The 26,662-nt window shown below is 41.6% G+C and overlaps 1 protein-coding gene across 2 annotated transcripts in view; it reads left to right on the top strand.

Annotated features, from left to right (window-relative positions):
• foxn3 (forkhead box N3) overlaps window positions 1-26,662 on the top strand; it is a 201,506-nt gene that overhangs the window by 46,480 nt on the left and 128,364 nt on the right. For both annotated transcript variants that reach the window (XM_060933731.1, XM_060933730.1), the window contains exon 2: window positions 21,287-21,849. In XM_060933731.1, coding sequence (XP_060789714.1) covers window positions 21,301-21,849 — 549 coding nt within the window. In that variant the 5' untranslated portion in view covers window positions 21,287-21,300. The remainder of the gene's footprint in view (window positions 1-21,286; window positions 21,850-26,662) is intronic.

Below are 26,662 nucleotides of genomic sequence, written 5' to 3'. Positions count from 1 at the left end.
AGAACTGGGGTACCAGTTTTCTCTTCGCACAGCGGACACCCATTTTGCGCGTCTCTCCGCGTCTGCGGGGAATCTATAAAATGACACGCCCTCCTTTTGGCCCTGTCTATTGGTACAACCAAATGCTGAACAAGATATAACCATTCTCGAAAGATCTACTCCCACACACTTGATAATTAGAACGGGGTCGTCTAAGTTCTATGCGCGGGCATGCCGTCCAAGATGGCAGATAAACAAATATCACGTGACCTCGTGACGTCACGTGCACGCTCTCTATAGTAACAATCCATTCACAGGGTTCCTGTACAGCAGACGCTGCTCATAAACAAATTTAAAACAAAAAAAAGTGCGTAAACATTGTTATGGTGACATTTCCTGGAAGTAAGGATGGGTGTAATTAACATTTATGGAAGGATTCTCCAGTGTCAGAGACATCTGTGCTTTTCTTCCTGGTGAAGGAACGACTGTTTATAATGTAACTGCTACAGCATAAGCCAGAACCTCCTTTCAAGGATACACTGAATGTAGCTTTAAATGGATAAAAAGTATCCTATATTAATCATTATTATATAGTACATACTGTACATGACACTTTTTCAATGGAATAAAAACGTGTTCTATTCCCTTCTAGCGGATTTCATTCATTTGGTTCGATAGCATGCAATATTGTTATCATATCGCTTATCCTATGTGTATTACATCACTCTACCCAATGGAGAACGAGCGTTGAATATGGTTTACAATATTGCACGGTTGCCAAAACAACATGACGTCACACGTCAGAGATGTAAAACTTCCACGCCCGCAAGCGACTGTGACAATTTGTAAACAAACATGGCCGCCAGGTTTGCTTCGTTAAATACGGAAGATTTTGAGAGAATTTTGAAAGAGAAAGACGTGTTGAACACCCAAAAGAAATGTGTATGTATTATAATAATAATTATAATATTGGCTAGCTTTTTTGTGGTATATCAGATATATTCCATTCAGCTAGCTAGCTCGTCTTTGACTCATTCAATATCATGCTAGCTGAATGGAATATATCTGATATACCACTCAACGCCAGCCAATATTATTTAAATATTATACATACAGGCCACTTTTTCCATGGAATAAAAACATGTATTCTATTCCCTTCTAGTGGGTTTATTGATGGCATGCAATATTGTTATCATATCGCTTATCCTCCATGTATTACGCCACTCTCCCCAATGGACATTGAGTGTGCAATATTGTTATAATATTGCACATTGTCAAGACAACACGACGTCACATGTGAAGCTCCAATAGCAAAACTTTTCTGCTGCGCATGTGCACAATCATTTCTTTGTCAGCCGGGAAAGAGAGAAGACGGGGTTAATTCAGTGCTCGGTTTAAGTACAAAATAAATAAACTGAAACTAAAGATGTGCTGAACACCCGAAAGGCTACCAAAACTTCATTATATATTCTTCATGCATATTTACAAGAGAAAAACAGACCAACGGACATAAAAAACTGGAAAAGAGACACGTTGGAGATGTAAAACTTCTGTGCTCGCGAGTGACTGACAGTTTGTTCACAAACATGACCGCAAGGTTTGCTTCATTAAAAGCCAAAGATTTAAAGAGACAGAAGTGCTGAACACCCGAAAGGCTACCAAAACTTCACTGGATATTCTTCACACATATTTACAAGAGAAAAACATACCAACGGACATTGAAAAACTGGAAAAGAGAGCAATAGCAGAAATGTGAATTTCTACTTGGAGATGAGGAAAAGTGATGGAGACTTTTTTTTATTTTTTATGTTTTCCCTCCTAACAGATTTGTTTGTTTTTCAATTGAATTGTACAGGTTATAGATCACATTAAAAGGTGGGAAAAGTTTTGAAATTATTTATCGTGGTCTCATTTTTTTTTTTTTTACATCAGAAAAACCTATCATTTTAGCGGGGTGTGTACACTTTTTATAGCCACTGTAGCTTGTATATAAGTTGGGTTGTTGTTCAGGCTTTTTGGACTTGTCCCATTTTTATTGTTAGAACTTTGAATTTGCACATGTATAATGGATTGACAGAATACTGAATTACATTTGATCAGAATCAGCATTCAATATTGGTAAGTTAGCCCCCTGTTCTTAACGTTTTGTAAAATCTATACTTGTTCCATCAAATCTCATCTCATCTCATTATCTCTAGCCGCTTTATCCTGTTCTATAGGGTCACAGGCAAGCTGGAGCCTATCCCAGCTGACTACGGGCGAAAGGCGGGGTACACCCTGGACAAGTCGCCAGGTCATCACAGGGCTGACACATAGACACAGACAACCATTCACACTCACATTCACACCTACGGTCAATTTAGAGTCACCAGTTAACCTAACCTGCATGTCTTTGGACTGTGGGGGAAACCGGAGCACCCGGAGGAAACCCACGCGGACACGGGGAGAACATGCAAACTCCACACAGAAAGGCCCTCGCCGGCCACGGGGCTCGAACCCAGAACCTTCTTGCTGTGAGGCGACAGCGCTAACCACTACACCACCCTGTTCCATCAAATGTGTATGTATAATAATAATAATATTGGCTGGCTTTTTTGGTGGTAAATAAGATATATTCCATTCAGCTAGCTAACTCATGGGGTGGCACGGTGGTGTAGTGGTTAGCGCTGTCACCTCACAGCAAGAAGGTCCGGGTTCGAGCCCCGTGGCTGGCGAGGGCCTTTCTGTGTGGAGTTTGCATGTTCTCCCCGTGTCCGCGTGGGTTTTCCTTTGGGTGCTCTGGTTTCCCCCGCAGTCCAAAGACATGCAGGTTAGGTTAACTGGTGACTCTAAATTGAGCGTAGGTGTGAATGTGAGTGTGAATGGTTGTCTGTGTCTATGTGTCAGCCCTGTGATGACCTGGCGACTTGTCCAGGGTGTACCCCACCTCTCACTCGTAGTCAGCTGGGATAGGCTCCAGCTTGCTTGCGACCCTGTAGAACAGGATAAGTGGCTAATGGATGGATAGCTAACGCATCTTCAACTCATTCAATATCATTCTAGCTGAATGGAATACATCTGATATACCACTCAACGCCAACCAATATTATTTAATTAATGAATAAAAATATAATCTTTACCAAACCGCTGTCAGTTCAAATCAAGTCAAGTTTATTTGTATAGCACAGACATTGTCGCAAAGCAGCTTTACAGAAAATTAAAGACTTTAAACACGAGCTAATTTTATCCCTAATTTATCCCCAGTGAGCAAGCCTGTGGCGATGGTGGCAAGGAAAAACTCCATGAAACATCATGAGGAAGAAACCTTGAGAGAAATCAGACTCAAAAGAGAACCCATCCTTATCTGGGTGATAACAGATAGTGTGATTATAAATAACTCGCTTCTATAACAGTGTCCTATAGAGTCACAAAGTACAACTGGGTAACCAGGAAATTCATTAGTTTTGCTGAAGTTATAAACTGTTTATTGAGTGCAAAACTGTTCATGACAACTGCAGTCCTAAAGTTAGCAGTTTAATTATAGTCCTCAGGCATAAATGTATTACTGTAAGTGTCCAGAATGTCTTCCAAGTGCGACTTTTGACTGTCCATATGGGGCCGTCCTCTACAGGAGCGATGTGATGAGACTCCAGCCAGACGTAGGGCATCGGGATGGATCAGGCAGGTCCGGAGAGTGATAGTGCTGTGATATTAGAGGAATAAAACACTTCAGGGTGTTGATTATTTTCCTTTTCGCAGCACAACACTGAGTGTTTTATCCCTTATATAAATTTGTGAAATGAAATATTTTAGTTTGTTAGTTTGCATACATATCTCATCGTAAAAGCCGCCTGCGTCTCAGTTGTTCTGCCAGCGTATAAAGACGTGCTCGCTAAAAGTCCTCCATTTTCTTTAACTCTTGTTGATAAATATTAAATGGTTGAAAATCCTAAATGGAGATGCGATGTGCACTCTGTACACAAACATGAGCATTTTCAGGCAGAAAGAGGGCAAATCGATGGATTCAGTAAATGTCACAGCCCTTCACAAGGGCTCGGCCTGTGAAGAACATGCACTTCTGAGTTGTTTCTCGAAATATCTCGCTTGTATAAGAACTCTGCAGATTCCTTTTGGCAGACATGGATAGCAAGCGACAAGCTTTTTTTTTTTCCCCCTCTAGCAACTTAGGCGTGTACTTGCTGCTAAATAAAAGATCCTAGACATCTAAAGCAAAGTCTCTAATCATAACATGTGAATGGTTTGATTATTAAAAAGCATGCACCGGTTATTAGATATATCTTGCATGTTTTTAACGACAAAGCAGCGTCCTCAGCTGCGAGAAACATAATGGATTTAACTCCAAAAGTGTGTTAATTAATATCCTGATAATCAGCCCCCCGACACAGACCTCAGACTTCAGCACAAACAAATGTTTTAGGAGGCAGATGGTGTTTGGGCTGCGAACAGAACGTCACGCTTAATTATCCACTCTCGAATTCGGCGCGCTCCCGTGTGCTGGCCAGCCCTGGGCCTTTTCATTGCCATCTACAGGCTGTTGGTGAGCACTTTATATGCCGAATTAACCATGGAAGCACGATGGCAATAAATAACGTTGGGTGTAGTCAGTTTGTATACAGGCCCTTTCACAGCAGGCCTATTTGTTCAGTGATGCGTGGGTGCCTTTACTTGTTCTCTGCAGAATGGCACACACTTGAATCGTGCTTCGGTGCAGATGTACCAGTCATACACCAGAGTGTGTTGTTTTATTTTTCATTATTCAGATGGTTATGAGGTTCAAGAGTCTCACATTTGTATCTACAAGGCTACTTTCACAGTTAGTGCTTTTCATGTTTTACATTGCACATCTGTTTATTTATTTATTTATTATATGTATAATAGCGGGCGGCACGGTGGTGTAGTGGTTAGCGCTGTCGCCTCACAGCAAGAAGGTCCGGGTTCGAGCCCCGTGGCCGGCGAGGGCCTTTCTGTGCGGAGTTTGCATGTTCTCCCCGTGTCCGCGTGGGTTTCCTCCGGGTGCTCCGGTTTCCCCCACAGTCCAAAGACATGCAGGTTAGGTTAACTGGTGACTCTAAATTGAGCGTAGGTGTGAATGTGAGTGTGAATGGTTGTCTGTGTCTATGTGTCAGCCCTGTGATGACCTGGCGACTTGTCCAGGGTGTACCCCGCCTTTCGCCCGTAGTCAGCTGGGATAGGCTCCAGCTTGCCTGCGACCCTGTAGAACAGGATAAAGCGGCTACAGATAATGAGATGAGATGAGGTTTGGGGACAAGTGAAAAAAATAAACATAGAGGACAAACAGCTGGTGAAACAGAAATGAGTCCTGCGAATATGTGATGTACAACTTATTACAAATAACAATGTTTATTGCTGGGTTTCAGTCATGTAACTTTTCTTAGTGGTTTTACCGGAAGTGAAATAGCTGGTGGTCTAAACGGCTGCCGTAGTGCAAACAACTAGTTTGTAATCTAGAAGCCACTGCTGGCTTTAGATATATTCAGAAGATTGCTGTGTGCAATGGAATCGACCCCTACAGTCTGGGAAAGAAGGATTTGTCATACGATCTCGAAAACTACCCTTCAGTCGAGTTCCCCGACATCTCGAACTATCTGGTGTTGCAGACGTCCTTCTACACCGCAAAACAGATGAAAGCGTGGAAGAGTATGGAGGCTTACAACTTTTGTGTATGTGGCTGGGTAAAGGACCTCGCTATCAAGTCACTGCCCAATGAATCCTGTATTGTTTTTGCCCGTGTAAGTTTTTTTGTCTTTTTTAAGCTTTTCGTTCACGTCTTTACAACGAAGCGCTGCAAGTTGAAGTGTAAACAAACAAGCAGATGGCTTGATTCTCACTTGTGTTGGCTCTTATCTCTCAGGTAAATCATTCACAAAGATCATCAGAAACCCCTTTAAAGACCTGGATCTTAGTTAAACAAGACGGAGAAGTGATCACGGCGCATTGTAACTGTACGGCTGGGGAAGAATTTTGTCGCGACCTTCATGCATATGGACTTTGTGAGGAGTAAACAAAGAAGCAGCTGGGGACTTTAGCGCTTCATGACTAAAAAAAGTACCGTAAAATAACGACACATAGCAAGAAAAGCACTTGGAAAACACTAAGGACATCGCTGAGAGGGATACAAACCTTTCACCAGGTGATCACTGCAAACTCGAGCATGCTTCGACTCGGCTCCCTTCCATTTCAGTGAGAGGTTCAGTTCAAAAGCCGCCTTTCTCGACGTCTTTTTGTGAAATCCTGTGTTTATTCAGCCTTTTTTATTAGTTTTTTATTATTTATTAGTTCACGGGGAACTCTGAAGAAACTTTTATCAGTTTCACGGTTTGATCAATTTGAACAACCTGAAACAACACAAGTGTGAGGCATTTTTCACGTGAGCAATGCATCTTCTCCATACAAACGCTTTGTCAACTGAGCTTTGGTAGACCACCAGCTAAAGTTCTGAATAACTAATGAGGCGGATGTGACGTCACGTGAAGCCCAGCAATTCTATCCACATTCACTGGATATGAGCAATCGTGTGCTCCGACTGGCTATTCTACTACTAGGCTATCAGCTCATATACCATGACTAGAGAAAAACAAAATGGCAGAACATGTTGCTGAACCAACTGAGGATGAAATAAAAACTCTACTCAAAAACAAAACCCCCAAAAATACAAAAAAGCAACAGAATATGAAATAAAAGTACAACCCCGATTCCAAAAAAGTTGGGACAAAGTACAAATTGTAAATAAAAACGGAATGCAATGATGTGGAAGTTTCAAAATTGCATATTTTATTCAGTATAGAACATAGATGACATATCAAATGTTTAAACTGAGAAAATGTATCATTTAAAGAGAAAAATTAGGTGATTTTAAATTTCATGACAACAACACATCTCAAAAAAGTTGGGACAAGGCCATGTTTCCCACTGTGAGACATCCCCTTTTCTCTTTACAACAGTCTGTAAACGTCTGGGGACTGAGGAGACAAGTTGCTCAAGTTTAGGGATAGGAATGTTAACCCATTCTTGTCTAATGTAGGATTCTAGTTGCTCAACTGTCTTAGGTCTTTTTTGTCGTATCTTCCATTTTATGATGCGCCAAATGTTTTCTATGGGTGAAAGATCTGGACTGCAGGCTGGCCAGTTCAGTACCCGGACCCTTCTTCTACGCAGCCATGATGCTGTAATTGATGCAGTATGTGGTTTGGCATTGTCATGTTGGAAAATGCAAGGTCTTCCCTGAAAGAGACGTCGTCTGGATGGGAGCATATGTTGCTCTAGAACCTGGATATACCTTTCAGCATTGATGGTGTCTTTCCAGATGTGTAAGCTGCTCATGCCACACGCACTAATGCAACCCCATACCATCAGAGATGCAGGCTTCTGAACCGAGCGCTGATAACAACTTGGGTCGTCCTTCTCCTCTTTAGTCCGAATGACACGGCGTCCCTGATTTCCATAAAGAACTTCAAATTTTGATTCGTCTGACCACAGAACAGTTTTCCACTTTGCCACAGTCCATTTTAAATGAGCCTTGGCCCAGAGAAGACGTCTGTGCTTCTGGATCATGTTTAGATACGGCTTCTTCTTTGAACTATAGAGTTTTAGCTGGCAACGGCGGATGGCACGGTGAATTTTGTTCACAGATAATGTTCTCTGGAAATATTCCTGAGCCCATTTTGTGATTTCCAATACAGAAGCATGCCTGTATGTGATGCAGTGCCATCTAAGGGCCCGAAGATCACGGGCACCCAGTATGGTTTTCCGGCCTTAACCCTTACGCACAGAGATTCTTCCAGATTCTCTGAATCTTTTGATGATATTATGCACTGTAGATGATGATATGTTCAAACTCTTTGCAATTTTACACTGTTGAACTCCTTTCTGATATTGCTCCACTATTTGTCGGCGCAGAATTAGTGGGATTGGTGATCCTCTTCCCATCTTTACTTCTGAGAGCCGCTGCCACTCCAAGATGCTCTTTTTATACCCAGTCATGTTAATGACCTATTGCCAATTGACCTAATGAGTTGCAATTTGGTCCTCCAGCTGTTCCTTTTTTGACCTTTAACTTTTCCAGCCTCTTATTGCCCCTGTCCCAACTTTTTTGAGATGTGTTGCTGCCATGAAATTTCAAATGAGCCAATATTTGGCATGAAATTTCAAAATGTCTCACTTTCAATATTTGATATGTTGTCTATGTTCTATTGTGAATACAATATCAGTTTTTGAGATTTGTAAATTATTGCATTCCGTTTTTATTTACAATTTGTACTTTGTCCCAACTTTTTTGGAATCGGGGTTGTATTTGATGGTAAGAACGTATCTTTTTATTTTTCAAGAATTATTATTATTGCATTTTTCACAAATTGCTCCTGTCATTTTGCCGGTTTGTGTACATTCGAAGCGGAAATGAATTTGTCGGACGTTTTGTATAAAGTTTTTATTTATCAAATTTGCAAAAAATAATAATAAAAATGCTCTGTTTCTCAAAATCCAGTGAATGTGAATAGAATAAAACAGTTATTCCACTCAATCTCATCATACATGGCTTATAGCCGACTCGGTGCTACACGCCTCGTCAACTATCAGCTCATGTACAATTCGATTTCGTGGAATAACTGTTAAGTGTATTGTATGATTTGGGACGTTCTCCGGGACACGATCTGACGTCCGACTTTAACTGTCACAGTTACGTCACTCAAGCAGCTTGAATTCTCTTCATTTTCTACCTTTAATGCTACAAAAAGCAAACAACCTCCTCATCCACCAATCTTTATTTCATCTGCATTACTGAGAGTAATAAATCTAATCTACAGTGCAAGCGAGGCTAATTATTTCATGCATACTACCTATGATTGGTAAAAACCAAAAGAACAAAAAGAACTCTAGCTAGCACCTTCTCTCAGGAAAAAAGGTTGAAGCGCCTGAATGCGTCTTTGCAGTTAGTAATATTGGTATGAAAATGCATTAAAGGTGCCGTCTGTATTTATAAGTTGAGATATTTTTGTAACTTTCTTCAAGTTTCTGTTCACATTTTCAATAAAATGTCTGATCAGAGAAGAAGTTTTAGTCTCTGCAGCACCAAAGGGTCTGTAAATGGGAGGAAAAGCAAATGATCTGAACCACCAAGTCACACGTACTCACATGTCGGTCATGTTGTTTGTACAGTAGATACACAAAGCTCCGGTTCTTGTATATACATCGTCTTTTAGTTTGAGCAGCAGTGTGTGTGTGGGTGGGTGGGTGTGGGTGTGTGTTTTGGAGGCATGGCATTTTTATTTTTTTTTGTTCAGATTTTAAGTCGAAGTGCCTTTAGGCTCATGTGCCTCGAAATCACTGACTGCACCTTTAATTGGTGCATGAAAAATAATAATTACAATATTATCAGTGTTACGACACAATTTAGGACATCAATAGGCTAGGCGTTGATTGTTACAAAAGAATAACCAAAAGAATGAAGTGATTACATATTACAGTAAGGAGATGAAATCGCACTGATTAAACATAATGAGACAAATAAAAAGACAAATAAAAGCATCAGGGATAATTGCACTTATGTTAATTGCGCCATTGTGTATTTATTGGAAATACCTACGATGCCATAACGCACTGAGGCGTGATAAGTAACCCAAGTCGATTTTCTCAGGCAGGGTAAATTGTTATTAGAGAGCCTCGTGCACTAAAAGACTTTCTCAAAGCACTCATCTTTTTCGTGCACTTGATCTTCGGTGGTGTCTGAACGAGCCGTAGCGTTTTTCTCTTACTCCATCATGGAGAAGATGAAAGGAGATGTTCGTAATGGCAGCAATCTGGCCACTATCCTGCTTCCTCCTTCACTGACTCCACGCTGTCTCGGCCCTTCCTAATGACAGAGCTCGATTTCCTGTTGAGCCTCATCACCTACATTAACACCCGACCCAGCAACACACACACACACACACACACACACACACACACACACACACACACACACACACACACACACTATCACAGCATCTGCATCTACACGATATTAATAAATGCTATCGCAAACATCAAAAAGCAAACGTGAAGTCTCATCAGCGTATTTTTTTTTCTTTTCTTTTCTTCAGAGAGGGAAATTTGGTCAAGAATGATGCGTGAAGTCTCTTGGAATGCAGTTGGCAGTAAATTAAGCCCAAACAGAGCCCTGCGTCACCATAGCAACGGCACAATTAAATTACTTTCCTGTCAGTTGTAATATAATGTTCGGTGCAGAGACTCATGGGACCGCAGCTCCCCACCCGCAGGCGAAGCTACATCAGCGCTCCTCGTTGGAAAGATGCAGTGCATTGATTTTTTGCATGAATGATTCCAGTGTTTGCGTTTCGCGCTTCGGTCTCGCCATAATGAAGCTGAATAAAGTTTGTTTTGCTCTCTAAATTGCCAAAGCTCTTAAGAGCATCTGGGGGAAAAAAAAAAAAAAAACATTTACAGATTGTCAACTCGGATTCGGGTTAAGAGAGCAAGCACTCATTTTCACATGAATAGAGAATCGATGTTTGGCAATACATCCTTTATGAAGTGATTGTTGAGCCGTAATAGGTTTTTAGTGTCACGGCGTTTCCGCTGTTGCTTTATCTCACGTCGTAAACCCACACATTAATGAATTAACATATAAAAGACAGACAGATGAAGAGAAAAAGAGAGGCATGTATTAAAGATAGCGCCGACTGATCACTGTCACACTGCCACACAAGGTTTAGAAGGTTACTGACTCTTCCTGCTGTATTATTCTTATCACGCGATTGAGGATTCGATTGAATTCCCATCGCCGGCAGCCCTGAGGACTCGGACGCATCATCATCACAGAAATGGATCTTAGCAATAATGCTGATAAAACAGGCCTGTGGAGTTCGACGTGGATTTACAGACATCACTTAAAGGAGCACTGAAGGCAAATTTTTTATGGTCAAAATTCTATTTATCTCATTCTGTTAAATATACGAATGCATTTTCGATAGCTATTTTGTCGCTGCTATAGCAAGTTATGAGTGTTTGAAATATGCTCTGTAATATATCAGTCCATATGTCAAAGCAATGGCCATAAACGAGATTCGTTGAGACCTGTGCGAGACATCATAGGACGGAAGTAAAACGTACAGCGGAAATCAAAGTGACCGACATCTGCCAACTAGGGATGTTAACCGATGACCGTTTGACCGGTGGTTGACCGAATCAACGTCAACCGGTTAATTTTTTTTTTGGTTGTCGGTTAAAAAAAAAAAATCAATCGTTTTGAAGCTGCTAATTTTGGAGCGGAGAACCTGGAATTCTGTGTTGTAAATGCTTGGGGCGTGCCATGCGGTGTAAGGATGACAGCTGACAAATCAGAAACACCCATTCAGTCATGTCCCGCCCTCCCGCCCCAGTTGAAGACAGCTGACAAATCAGAAACACCCATTCAGTCATGTCCCGCCCTCCCGCCCCAGTTGAAGACAGCTGACAAATCAGAAACACCCAGTCATGTCCCGCCCCAGTTGAAAACAGCTGCCACTCGGCAAGAGAAAAGTGTAGACACAGGCTTTTTAGCTTACAAATTACTATTCTGTTTTTTTTTTTTTTAATTATTATTAGAAGGCACATCGAGTTTAGTCCTGCCTTGGCCAGTGCATTCTGAAAGTATGTTTCGGTCTGTAGCCAACAATGCATGTTATTGCAGATCATATCTCTCCACGCAAACTAAAGGCGCAGATGCCGACTTTTTCACGGCTGAATCGTGCAGATCCGATTTTTTTTTTTTTAGGGGGGGCGTTGGAGTGTCTGAATAATTTCATCAGGGTAAATTCTGTATTAAAATTACTAAATAAGCAAATGCCGTTGAAATTATTCAGACACTCCAACGCCCCCCCCCCCCCCCAAAAAAAAAATCGGATCTGCACGATTCAGCCGTGAAAAAGGCGACATCCGCAAAAAGGTGCGCCGTTTGCATCCCTGTTAAACTCATAGGTTAACCGACTTTAACCCGCTAATGAGGCTCGGTGGTCAGTCAAGATTTTTTTTAGTTTTCGCCATCCCTACTACCAACATTGTCAAAAGACGCGCGCGCCCTCTTTCGAATGCTGATGCAATCAAGCCGGAAGTTTTGTTTGTTTTGATAGCAATCAGGAAAGTTTGAAAAAAGTAGGCAGTCATCGTCATTTAAACTCGTTTTTGTGCAATATTTCGTTTGGAAAACAGTTTTCAAAATGGCGGCACTGACATCTGGCTGACACTTCACGTTTCGAAGTCTCGCACAAGTCTCGTGAAGATCGCGCGGATAAGTGACGCCTGCCATGAACCAAACGAACTAAATTCAACATGGCTAAAAACCGAATAGGCCGATAAGTATAATATTTAATTGCAATTAGTTGCCAATATGAGTCACGATATAAGGTTACTAAAACCGAAAACGTCATTGAATAACACGTTAATTAAGAATTAAAGCAAGTTTAAAAATGACTTCAGTTCTCCTTTAAAGGCAGAGTCACCACTGCTGATGAGCAAGCAAACAATTAGCGTGGTCCGAAAACCATAATCGGGTCATATCTTATTTTATGACACTATTATCTAGCTTACATTTTTAAAAAACCTTTCTCTGTACTTTATTTGAGTATTAATATAAAATACACTTCATGTGTGAGTGATGAGTGATCGTTTGAGATGATGTTGACTAGTTATATTAACGTGTCTGGTCTCAGGCTTGTAGTACTCGGACTTGGACTCGGATTCGTACATTAACTGTATTCGGACTCATAAACTCGAGACGAGGACTCGGATTTTTTTCTTTATTTTTTTGTAACATGCCATAATAATTTGCCATAAGATATTTATATCTTATGTGCCATCAGCCTTTTACTAAATAGTCCTGATCGAAGACATCTTTTTTGTGAATGTATTGTAGGCTATGGTATGGGATATACTTCTTCACACTACTCAAAGCTATCAATGGGTTTTAGACAGTGTGTGGTGGGTGGGTGGGTGTGAGACAGCTGTGTCATTTGTGTCGGACTCGACTCGGATCAATAGTGGACTCGACTCGAAATTTTCTTTAATGACTTGGACTTGACTCAGACTTGAACACTGGGGACTTGAGACTGGACTCAGACTCAAGGTTTAGTGACTTGACTACAACACTGCATGTTCTAAACATGATTAGTTGACAGGGATTTGTACAGCATACACTCCACATAAACGCTTTAAAAAACTTGTAGTCATCGATATGGTGAAGTTTTCTGGAAGTCAAAGTCCCTCTCATGCCAGAATCTGATCTTCCCAGGTGTCCCAGTACTAACCAGCTCTTTAAGGCATATGGGTGCGGCAGTGGCGGCTGGTAGTCTTTCAAACAGGGGAGGCTGGTCGGTTACGATATTTCCAGATTTTAAAAGAAAAAACACATCAATTTTGCCCATACTCTTGCCTCTGATCTGGCTGATTGTTGGCAGGGTCACAAACTGTGAAATAACAGGTTCTTTTGGCCCATTAGCCTACTGTCCAATATACATGATGGTGGTGTTGGGGGGGGTATATTTTAACATTTTATATTTTAAAATTGTGGCATGTTGTTTAAAAATTGATCATTATTGAAAGCAGCTCTTTGTCAGGAACCTCAGCAGTAACAGCAGAGTGTTCTGGAATAGGCACAAGCACTGACCTTGGGGAGCCAAACATAGAGCTGGGTGCCACACATTTCATTCAATGACACTTTCCTTATATTTTACTTATTTTGACTGAGAAATGTTTTATTGACAATTTTGATAACCCTTCACTTTTAATCCAGGTCTGTAGTGTGAAATGTTCTCAGCTGTGTTTTTGTTTAAAAATGTTTTCCAAATTGTAGCTGTGTTTAATTCATATCCAGAAAAATATATATTCCAATATAATATACTCAGCATAAACATTTTAAATAGATTCTATATTTTTGGTCCATCCATGACATATTACAGTACTAAAGTAGCCTATTTACTGTTGTTGATGTGGGTCACTTGCTGTTAGCCAATTCACTTTCTCGTACCAGGAGAGCTGAAAGGAACGAGTATTATTCCCTACCTTTTTCACCAAGTCAATTTGAGGCGTTGGTCTACCCTGCTCTTTAATTTTAATTTTTTCCTCGAAAGGAAGACTGGCAAATGGCTTCGCCAAAATTAAATCAGCAATGCTTGGCATCCGTGCGCAGCTTTCTTGCTAGCTGACTAGCCCCCTCAAGTTCAAGTTCAGTCACTCAAATAAACGACATTTCTGGAACTAAGATAGCAAACTTGACAACACTATATTTACACTATATTTACAATGAAAATATATACAAACTAAAAAAGCTGGTAGAAACCGTATGTAATGAATAAAATCGAAATGTAAGCTGATCTCTTACAATACACCACAGCACTTGTGAATCCGCATGGGACTGAACTGAGATTCACCGCTGCCTGTCTATATTTGAAACGAGCTGTCAATCAAAGAAAATATCCGGCCGCTTTCACCAATCATCAGTCTCCTCACGGAAAGCTTTGCCATGTCCCTCCCACTGTGAGGCTCGGAGTCCGTGGGCAGGCATTTTCGCAATATTTGTCCAATAACCGTCTTGCATTTTGATATTGAAAAGCGCATAGCTCCCAAATGCCATTGAAGTCCACTGAGGCTGGGAGTCCGGTGGGCGGGCGTTTTCGCAGTATTTGTCCAATAACCGTCTTGCATTTTGAGATTGAAAAGTGCATAGCTCCCAAATGCCATTGAAGTCCACTGAGGCTGGGCTGCATCGCGCTGTCACGAGGGGGAAAAACTCACGCACACATTAGGCGAACTGGGGAAAGTTATAACAGAATGATTTCGCACTGTAGTTGGGTTGAGCACATATATTTCTATGATTCTGGATCTGAAATAGCAATGTTATAAGGTCGGCTATAACATAAGCCAAGCGCAATTCATCCTACACGATGTTCGTCATTTTTAGAGGAGGCTGAGCCTCCCTCGTTGTCTTAGAGCAATCGCCCGTGGGGTGCGACGCCAATTTCCGTAGCCCTCGGCCTCTCGCCTATACAGCTAGGGTTACAGTGGGGGGCTAGTTCTCTAGTAACCGTGAAAGTCTGAGTTAGTAGGTACCATTTTTATGATGGTCTTTGGTATGACCTGACCGCAAGTAGAACTCGTGATCTCCCGGTTGAGAGGTGGACACGCTAACCACTAGGCCAGCTCACGGTATTTTTCTGTAAGTAGTTGTTCCTTTAACATTTATAGAAGGAGACTCCAGTGTCAGAGCTTTGGTTTGGTTTCTCGGTAACTGCATTTTTGTTGGTGTTGTTGTATTAAGTTTTAAGACAGAAGCAAAAGTGAGACTGGTGATGGAAAGACAAGACCAGAAGCCTTTATCTATCACACGTACACTCAGTGAAATCCCTCCTCTGCATTTAACTCGTCTGAAGCGGTGAACACACGCATGCACACACAAGTGACCAATGAGCACACACACCTACCCAGAGCAGTGGGTTAGATCTATGATGAAGCCAACCTTCAGGCCACGGCTGCCCCATATTAACCCAACGGAAACCGGAGAACCTCCACACAGAAAGGCCTCCGTCGACCTCTGGACTCAAACCCAGAACCTTCTACACCACCATGCCGCCCAAAGACTATTTACAGCTGCTATAATGCAAGTGAGAACTTTCCATGGATGTTCCACAACACTAACTGTAGCTATAAATGGATAAAACGTATGATATGATGTTATGTAATTCAATTTAAAAAAATTGAAATCCTGAGCAAGATTTACAAGGAATGTGGTATACAAGGAATAAAACACTTCAGGGTGTGCTGTTAGGCTGTTATAGGAAAATAACTTTGGGGTGGTTAAAAAAAAAGAAAGAAAAAGAAAAAGTAATTCCACTTTTCGAATCATTTCTAATAACAGCATGACACAGAAGGTTTTACTCATTCCATAGCAATTTATTGAGTAAAAGAAGTGAAAGTCAGAGGAACGGTGTGTAGTTATGAGAGTGAAGAAGGCATGTCCGGACTCGCCGACGGCTCCTGAAAGTTTAATGGAAAAACTCTGATGTACTTAAAAGTCGTTCAACTTTAAATGTGAGTTCCTGTGGAGAATATTCATGCGTGGATGTGGTGATCTCTGATAGACGGGGGTCTCATCCAGGCTGTATTCCCACCTCACAGACGGTGTTCCAGGGATAGACTCTGGATCCATCGTGACCCTGAGCAGGATAAAGCACTTCCTGAAGATGAATGAATGAATGAATGAATGAATGAATGTCTATTTGAGCATTTTACAGTGTGTCTAGACTCAGTGGCATAACTGAAAGGTTCATTGTGTGTGTGTGTGTGTGCACGTTCATAGAACTAGCCTCTAAAGGCATGCTACACATTCCTAAACTGAGAGTGAAGTGGTTCCATGACTGGTGTGTGTGTGTGTGTGTGTGTGTGTGTTTGTTTCTGAGGCCATGTTTAATTCTTCAGACGGGAAGTCAGCTCCTGTTCACTCCGCCCCCTCGTAACGTGAGCACACAGGAATCTCAGTCATGCGCAATGGCTCTATTATCAATCCATAAATCTCCTCAGCAGAGTGTGTGTGTGTGTGTGTGTGTGTGTGTGTGTGTGTGTGTGTGTGTGCACGCACTCTGCCAGCTCTCCTCATTAAGCCCTGCCTTCAGAAGAAAATGTTCTTTTAAATGAAGTGAAGCTTTGAGATTGGGTTTAAAAATGGATGCTGACCTGCTAACAATTTGTTCCCAATTTGCATACAACACACACACACACACACACACACACACAATTTTGTTTCATTTATTGAACTCTTTTTTAATTTATGAAAATTTGTCTGTAGAGGTTAGAGCAGGATCGGTGCTCTTGGGTCAGATTTTTATTTATTTATTTTAAATATACATTAGACATAATATCGAATTGAGAGCGGTTGCTTTTAATTTCTATTAAATGATCTTGTTATTTAAAAATGGACACGTTATAACAGGGGCGGCACGGTGGTGTAGTGGTTAGCGCTGTCGCCTCACAGCAAGAAGGTCCTGGGTTCGAGCCCCGGGGCTGGCGAGGGCCTTTCTGTGTGGAGTTTGCATGTTCTCCCCGTGTCCACGTGGGTTTCCTCCGGGTGCTCCGGTTTCCCCCACAGTCCAAAGACATGCAGGTTAGGTTAACTGGTGACTCTAAATTGACCGTAGGTGTGAATGAGAGTGTGAATGGTTGTCTGTGTCTATGTGTCAGCCCTGTGATGACCTGGCGACTTGTCCAGGGTGTACCCCGCCTTTCGCCCGTAGTCAGCTGGGATAGGCTCCAGCTTGCCTGCGACCCTGTAGAAGGATAAAGCGGCTAGAGATAATGAGATGAGATGAGATGAGATGATCTTGTTATTTAAAAATGGACACGTTATAACAGGGGCGGCACGGTGGTGTAGTGGTTAGCGCTGTCGCCTCACAGCAAGAAGGTCCTGGGTTCGAGCCCCGGGGCTGGCGAGGGCCTTTCTGTGTGGAGTTTGCATGTTCTCCCCGTGTCCGCGTGGGTTTCCTCCGGGTGCTCCGGTTTCCCCCACAGTCCAAAGACATGCAGGTTAGGTTAACTGGTGACTCTAAATTGAGCGTAGGTGTGAATGTGAGTGTGAATGGTTGTCTGTGTCTATGTGTCAGCCCTGTGATGACCTGGCGACTTGTCCAGGGTGTACCCCGCCTTTCGCCCGTAGTCAGCTGGGATAGGCTCCAGCTTGCCTGCGACCCTGTAGAAGGATAAAGCGGCTACAGATAATGAGATGAGATGAGACGTTATAACAGTGTAGGATGCTGGATATTTCTCATCTTAGATACAACTACACAAATTTACCAGTTGATTAAAGGAGAACTGAAGTCATTTTTAAACTCGCTTTATTTCTTAATTAACGTTATTCAGTTACGTTTTCAGTTTTAGTAACCTTATATCTTGACTCGTATTGGCAATTAAATATTATACTTATCGGCCTATTCGGTTTTTAGCCGTGTTGAATTTAGTTCGTTTGGTCCACGGCAGGCGTCGCTTATCCGCGTGATCTTCACAAGACTTGTGCGAGACTTCGAAACGTGAAGTGTCAGCCAGGTGTCAGTGCCGCCATTTTGAAAACTGTTTTCCAAACGAAGTATTGCACAAAAACGAGTTTAAATGACGATTACTGCCTACTTTTTTCAAACTTTCCTGATTGCTATCAAAACAAACAAAACTTCCGGCTCGATTACATCAGCATTCGAAAGAGGGCGCGCGCATCTTTTGACAATGTTGGCAGATGTTGGTCAGTTTGATTTCCGCTGTACATTTTATTTCCGTCCTACGATGTCTCGCACAGGTCCCAGCGAATCTCGTTTACAGCCGCTGCTTTGACATATGGACTGATATATTACAGAGCATATTTCAAACACTCATAACTTGCTATAGCAGCGACAAAATAGCTGTCAAAAATACATTCCTATATTTAATAGAACGAGATGAAAAGAATTTTGATCATAAAAAATGCCTTCAATCTCCTTTAAGTAGATATGTTTAGTATCTAACACAGAGGTGACTCAGTGGGTGATGAGATCATAAATATGTAAACAAGATTAAAAAAATAAAAAAGTGTGCAGACCCCTGACCATAACACCCATATGGGGTTGTTGGAGCCATATTTGGGTATTTTGAATTTAGTTTATAAGAACCTCCAAGAACATTTATTTCAACTGTTATACTGAATTTATGAAATTTTAATCAGAATTTATGCCTTTAACCTGGCGACTTGTCCAGGGTGTACCCCGCCTTTCGCCCGTAGTCAGCTGGGATAGGCTCCAGCTTGCCTGCGACCCTGTAGAACAGGATAAAGCGGCTACAGATAATGAGAGAGAACCTCCAAGAACATTTATTTCAACTGTTATACTGAATTTATGAAATTTTAATCAGAATTTATGCCTTTAACCTGGCGACTTGTCCAGGGTGTACCCCGCCTTTCGCCCGTAGTCAGCTGGGATAGGCTCCAGCTCGCCTGCAACCCTGTAGAACAGGATAAAGTGGCTAGAGATAATGAGATGAGATTTATGCCTTTAAGTTGTGTATTAATATGATCTAATGTACACTTACCTGCATCACAGAGCCCTACTGATACTGCACCTTACTTACCTGATATTTACCAGTGTTGTAGTTGAGTCACTAAATCTCAAGTCCGAGTCCAGTCTCGAGCCCCCAGTGTTCAAGTCCGAGTCAAGTCCACTATTGATCCGAGTCGAGTCCGAGAACAAGACTCCAATTGCACCATTTGATGGCAGCTGTTTTAGCGTCATTAACATTAGTTTGTTCCTGAACATGACGTATGAACAGGTGAATGTGCGTCTCTTTGTCAGGGAGTGTGAAGTATTCTGTCAGAGATGGTTGGGAGACGGATGTAAGTGCAGAAGGTGTGTTTATTAATATAACTGAAGACAGGTAAACAATCCAGAACGGCAGGCAAAATCGTAAAACGGTGAAACAGGCAATAGGTCAAGCGAGGCACAAACAGGCTATCGTAGACTCGGCAGAATCAAAGATGAGAAACAGGAAATCAGGAAACCAAACAAGGAAATAAGGCTCGGTCATGTATCAGCAACGCAACTCAATACTTCGCAAAGTAAGTGTGTTTTCACAGTTTTTATATCAGCGTGCTGATTGCGCCTTAATCCTGTGCAGGTGCAAGTCATTTACGGCGCCGTCCGGAGCGTGCCCGAGAGTCTATCTGATGCACGCACCAAGGTGCGCAGGTGTGACACTCTTGCATGAAATTAGTACCAAAATGAATGTAGATATAAATATCTTATGCCAAATTATTATGGCATGTTGCGAAAAAGAAATAAAAAATCCTAGTCTCCAATTTACAAGTCCGAATGCAGTTAATGCACGAGTCCAAGTCTGAGTCCGAGTCATCAGTGCTCAAGTCCAAGTCAAGTCACAAGTAGGGCACGAGTCGGACTTGAGTCCAAGTCCTGGACTCGAGTACTACAAGCCTGCTACCTACATGTCTGTAGCCACTCCTCCTTGACGCGTCACTTGGGATGAATATCTCATCTCATCTCCTCTAGCCACTTTATCCTTCTACAGGGTCGCAGGCAAGCTGGAGCCTATCCCAGCTGACTACGGGCGAAAGGCGGGGTACACCCTGGATAAGTCGCCAGGTCATCACAGGGCTGACACATAGACACAGACAACCATTCACACTCACATTCACACCTACGCTCAATTTAGAGTCACCAGTTAACCTAACCTGCATGTCTTTGGGCTGTGGGGGAAACCGGAGCACCCGGAGGAAACCCACGCGGACACGGGGAGAACATGCAAACTCCACACAGAAAGGCCCTCGCCGGCCACGGGGCTCGAACCCAGGACCTTCTTGCTGTGAGGCGACAGCGCTAACCACTACACCACCGTGCCGCCCACTGGGCATGAATATGCAGGCCTTAATCAGCTCATTGGAATTGTTTGCTGTACGTTAGCTGGCAGAAAGGCGATAGTTTTTCGACCTCATTCTCATTCACATCCGCATCCATTGTTTGGTACAGCTTTATTTTGTACCCTTTGTTCTTTATTCCTGGAAAGTCAACCAGAGTCTGAAGTTTAATAAATTATGTTTTTGTTATTTGAACTTTGAATCTCTATGAGTGGTTCATCAGGAATGTGTGTCGGGGAACTCCCCACTAACCTCATGTGGCTTTAAGGAAGACTTTGAATTGGAATAGCCACTATAGGGGTTCAACTCCAAACTGTTGACACAAAATTGTCTAGAACGTCCCTTTATGCTGTAGCATTACAATTTCCCTTCACTCGAACGAAGAGGCCCTAAACCTGTTCCAGCACGACAATGCTGCTGTGCACAAAGCGAGCTCCATGAAGACGTGGTGTGTTAAGTTTGAACTTGACCTGACCGCAGCCCCACTGAACACCTTTGGGATGAATTGGAAGACCGACTGCACCCCAGGCCTCCTCAGCAACATCAGAGCCTGACCTCTCTAATGCTCTTGTGGCTGAATGAACACAAATCCCCAGAGCCACGCCCCAAAATCTAGCCTTCCGAGAAGAGTGGGGCTTATTATAATAGCAAAATGGAGAACTCTGGAAAGAGATGTTCAAAAAGAGTATACGGGTGTAATGGTCAAAGGTCCACATATTTTTGGTCATACGGTGTCTGTTAATTACAGATGTTAGAAGTTTTCCCACAGTAAAGATGGAGCAATGTTGAAGGTGTTTTCGAGTTAAATTGAGTGATATTAATGAAAGATTTTCGCTCACCCGGATGCTGATTTTTTTATTTGTATCTGTCTCTTCCCCGCAGGAGCCTTGGTCTAAATGGGTCCGGTCATGCCTCCCAGTAAGAAGCCGGAAGCTTCCGGGGTGAGCGTGGCGAGCGGCTTGAGCCAGCTGTACCAGGTGGGCTCGATCACTCGGGCGCTGTGTGAAGATGATGAACTGGAGCTGGCGCTGCCCGTGCCGGCCATCAAGCTAGAGAAGTCGGGCGCCGAGGACGAGGAGCTAACCAACCTCAACTGGCTACACGAGAGCAAGAACCTACTGACGAGTTTTGGCGACCCCGTGCTGAGGAGCGTGAGCCCCGTGCAGGAGCCTGATGACGATCCGCCTCCCTCCCCGGCCACCTCCGACCTCGCCTACGATGCCAAGCACAACCCCAACTGCAAGCCACCGTACTCCTTCAGCTGCCTCATCTTCATGGCCATCGAGGACGCGCCCTCCAAGAGGCTGCCCGTCAAAGACATTTACAACTGGATCCTCGAGCACTTCCCCTACTTCGCCAACGCCCCAACCGGGTGGAAGAACTCCGTCAGGCACAACCTCTCACTCAATAAGTGTTTTAAGAAAGTGGACAAAGACAGGAGTCAGGTAAGAGTTCTCTCACTGCATCAGATACGGCACGGCACATCAATCTTTCAGGCTGGTGTGGGAGAAAGAAAAAGCCCTGCAGCCTGGGAGGCACTTTATTTAATAAGCACACTGAAGGCTTCCAGCTCCTTCCTCATGAAAATACTTTCTTTTTTTCCCTCTGGATTATAGTCATTAAAGAAATAACTCCCTTTAATCTCATCACCACTCAAAAGAATGCAAAATAAAAGAAAATACACTAATGTGATGCAGAGAGACATAATTGTACAAAGTGGGCGGAGTTAGAGTGAACACATTACTAAGAAGTTGTGGTAAGACATACTGCTGCGAGAACCAATCAAATCACAGTTATTCCATGAAATGGAGTCGTACATGAGCTGATAGCCGACGAGGCACGTAGCACCTAAATCTCTCCATCTGTTCTCTTTATTCCCTTGTTCTGTGTCTGTCTCCCTCATTCTCTTTCACACACATGGTCTTGTTTTGTCTTTCAACTGTTCTCTCTCTCTCTCTCTCTCTCTCTCTCTCTCACTGTCCCGGCCCCCTGTCTTTGTCAAACTCTCTCTCTCTCTTTCTCTCTCTCTCTCTCTCACTGACCCCGTCTCTCTGTCTTTGTCACACTCTCTCTCTCTCTCTCTCTCTCACTGTCCCGGCCCCCTGTCTCTCTCTCTCTCTCTCTATCTCTCTCTCACTGGCCCGGCCACCTGTCTTTGTCACACTCTCTCTCTCTCTCTCTCTCTCTCTCTCTCTCTCTCACTGTCCCGGGCCCCTGTCTCTGTCACACTTTGTCTCTCTCTCTCTCTCTCTCTCTCTCTCTCTCTCTCTCTCTCTCTCTCACTGACCCTGTCTCTTTGTCTCTGTCACTCTCTCTCTCTCTCTCTCACTGGCCCGGCCCCCTGTCTTTGTCACACTTTGTCTCTCTCTCTTTCTCACTGACCCTGTCTCTCTGTCTCTGTCACACTTTGTCTCTTTCTTAGTCTCTCTCTCTCTCTCTCACTGGCCCGGCCCCCTGTCTTTGTCACACTCTCTCTCTCTCTCTCTCTCTCTCTCTCTCTCGCGCGCTCTCTCTCTCTCTCTCTCTCTCTCTCTCACTGGCCCGGCTCCCTGTCTTTGTCACACACTCTCTCTCTCTCTCTTTCTCTCTCTCTCTCTCTCTCTCTCTCTCTCACACTGACCCCGTCTCTCTGTCTTTGTCACTCTCTCTCTCTCTCTCTCTCTCTCTCTCTCTCTCTCTCACTGACCCCGTCTCTCTCTCTCTCTCTCTCTCTCTCTCTCTCTCTCACTGGCCCGGCCCCCTGTCTTTGTCACACTCTCTCTCTCTCTCTCTCTCTCTCACTGACCCCGTCTCTCTCTCTCTCTCTCTCACTGGCCCAGCCCCCTGTCTTTGTCACACTCTCTCTCTCTCTCTCTCTCTCTCTCTCTCTCTCTGACCCTGTCTCTCTGTCTCTGTCACACTTTATCTCTTTCTTCATCTCTCTCTCTCTCTGTCTCACTGTGTGTCTCTCTTAGGGAATCTTTGTCTCTCTTATTCAATGTATCAACAGTTATCTATCTATCTATCTATCTATCTATCTATCTATCTATCTATCTATCTATCTATCTATCTATCTATCTATCTTTCAGTCTTGGTGCGTAGCGCCTCGTCGACGATAAGCCACGTACGATGAGATTGAGTGGAATAACTATTTTATTCTATCCACATTCACTGGATTTTGAGAAACAGAGCATTTTTATTTTTTTTATTTTTTGCAAATTTGATAAATAAAAAAATTATCCAAAACATCTGACAAAATCATTTCTGCTTAGAATGTAAACAAACCGATGAAATGACAGGAGCAATTTGTGAAAAATGCTATAATAATTATTATTGAAAAATAAAAAAGATATGTTCTTACCATCAAATACTTTAATTCTGTATTTTGTTGCTTTTTTGTGGGTTTTGTTTTTGAGTAGAGTTTTTATTTCGTCCTCGGCTGATTCAGTAACATGCGCCACCATTTTGTTTTTCTCTACTAACGGTATATGAGCTGATATCCTATTCGTAGAGTAGCCAATCAGAGCATGCGACTTAATGTGGCTAGAATAACGTTTTATAACCTACTATAATGCAGGATAATCGATGCTGGAGACACCAAGGACACCATTTTGTATCCACCCCGGTTTTATTTTGTTATTCTTTTTGAAAGTGGAGTCTCTTAAAAGAATTAAACCAATACAAAACTGATCTAAAAAGCTTGATTTTCGCCGTGTTCGAGGCGACAGTGCCGTCTGTTTGAACATTTCTCCCCTATGATCAAACTCACCTGTTCACACAGTGACAGTATAACACTAACATCTGGATATTTTAAATATCACAGTGATTTTGTGCCATATGTGAATATATAAAGTGCAGTGTGTTCGACCAGCTACAGCAGTTGTTTAAAATGGCTGAATCGCAAATGGCTGATTTACTTCAGCTTACTTTTTTTCTTCTTCGAACAAACACAATTTTACGACTTCCAAAGCATCCATCATGCTGTTCTTCAGGTTAAAATGGAACCGTGACCTTTTCCACAATGTGGAAAGGGTTTTCAGTGAATAGTCATCATTTCTCTTCGCAACACTTTACAAAAAAAAAAAAGTTCGGCCTGTCTCAGCTAATTTTTTGTCTCTGGTGATAAATGTAATGAGTATGGTATTTTGATTAGTGCTCGTAATTATACTCGCTTAATGCTGTGTCAGCTCTCTGGTCCCCATTCAGTAGCTACTGTGGTCCAAAACGGTGCTCACCGACACGCCACTCTCAACACAGATTTTAACCAAAATGGCTGACTGATTGTGAACACCACACCCACTGTTGTGTCGCTCCACCCACATCTGCGCAGGTGACTTCATTTCTGACTACAAAAATAACAACGAGAAAATTTTGTCTTAAATCCAAACAAAATACACAACTGTGTGGACATGTGAGCAAATCAGCATGGCTATATATATATATATATATATATGTCTGTGTGTGTGTGACTGTCTGTCTGTTTGCCAGTCGGAACAGTAAAGCTGATCCGCGTGACTCTCACACTGCCATCTGGTCCACGGCTGTGGCGCAAAGATTTTTTTTTGTGTATGCGTCGCCATAGAAACAGCTTTGCAGTTGACATGGAAAGTAAGCTGTTGCTGTAGCAACAGAGAAACTGCTGCGAGTGTACTCATGCATGTTCGTGCGTGTGTGCGTACATGCATATATATATATGTGTGTGTGTGTGTGTGTGTGGAGTGCTAATCCACTGGTAATGGAGCAGTCATGTTATGGCAGCTGGGTGGGCTGGAAGCCTCGGCCCCTCACCCATCACACACCCCACACACGCCACATCAGCCTCAAACTGTGTCATTCTGTTAACCCTTTCACTGCTACACTCACATTAACTTATAGAGGAGCGATGAAGCACCGTACACTTTCTTTTAGGATATGCAGAACTTAAAAAAATATATATTTTTAATGTGTTTTTCAAGAAATCGTGTATTTTTTTAAGGACCCGCGTTCACAATTTTATTGTCAGAAGTTATGTTATTTATTTTTTTAGGGTCTGTTTTTTTTTAAAGGATATTTGTGTTTTTTGTTTTCACAATTTATTTATTTATTTATTTATTTATTTGAAATGTGTGTTACTTTATTTATTTATTTATTTGTTTATTTATTTATTAATTTATTTGAAATATGTGTTGATTGATTGATTGATTGATTGATTGATTGATTGATTGATTGATTGATTGATTGATTGATAGGGTATGTGTTTAGACTGTGATTTATGATGATTTGTATTCTTTTTTTTTTTTTTTACTTTAAGATATTTTTAATTGTTAGGGTCAGTGGTCTTTTTTAAGATTCCAGGTGTTTTTTGGGGGCCGGATTTATAATCAATATTTGTTTTTTCATTTTTATTTTTTATCATCTTTTTAGGATCTGTGTGATTTTTGTTTTATCTATCTATCTATCTATCTATCTATCTATCTATCTATCTATAGGATGTATATATATATATATATATATATATATATATATATATATATATATATATATATATATATATAAATTTTAGTTTAGGATATGTGGTTTTTACACTATATTTTATGATGATTTGTATTCTTTTTTTAATTTTAGGGTCTTTTTAATTTTTTAACTCTAGGATCTTTTTAATTGTTAGGGTCAGTGGTCTTTTTTTAAGGATCTGGGTTTTTTGGGGGTGGGATTTATAATCAATATTTGTCTTTTCATTTTTATTGTTTTTTTTTCATTTTTTAAATTTATTTTTAGATTACATGGTTTTTACACTGATGATTTGTATTCTTTTTTAATTGTTAGGGTCAGTGGTCATTTTTTAAGGATCTGGGGTTTTTTGGGGGGGTTAATCAATATTTGTTTATTCATTTTTATTTTTTATAATCTTTGTAGTATCTGTGTGCTTTTTGTTTTCACTTTCTATCTATCTATCTATCTATCTATCTATCTATCTATAGGATGTATATATATATATATATATATATATATATATATATATATAAATTTTAGTTTAGGATATGTGGTTTTTACACTATATTTTATGATGATTTGTATTCTTTTTTTAATTTTAGGGTCTTTTTAATTTTTTAACTCTAGGATCTTTTTAATTGTTAGGGTCAGTGGTCTTTTTTTAAGGATCTGGGTTTTTTGGGGGTGGGATTTATAATCAATATTTGTCTTTTCATTTTTATTGTTTTTTTTTTCATTTTTTAAATTTATTTTTAGATTACATGGTTTTTACACTGATGATTTGTATTCTTTTTTAATTGTTAGGGT

The sequence above is a fragment of the Neoarius graeffei genome, chromosome 11 (assembly GCF_027579695.1).
Source record: "Neoarius graeffei isolate fNeoGra1 chromosome 11, fNeoGra1.pri, whole genome shotgun sequence".
NCBI lineage: Eukaryota > Metazoa > Chordata > Actinopteri > Siluriformes > Ariidae > Neoarius > Neoarius graeffei.
The sequence above is the reverse complement of the archived record's forward strand: the minus strand, read 5'-3'. Positions and strand labels throughout refer to the sequence as shown.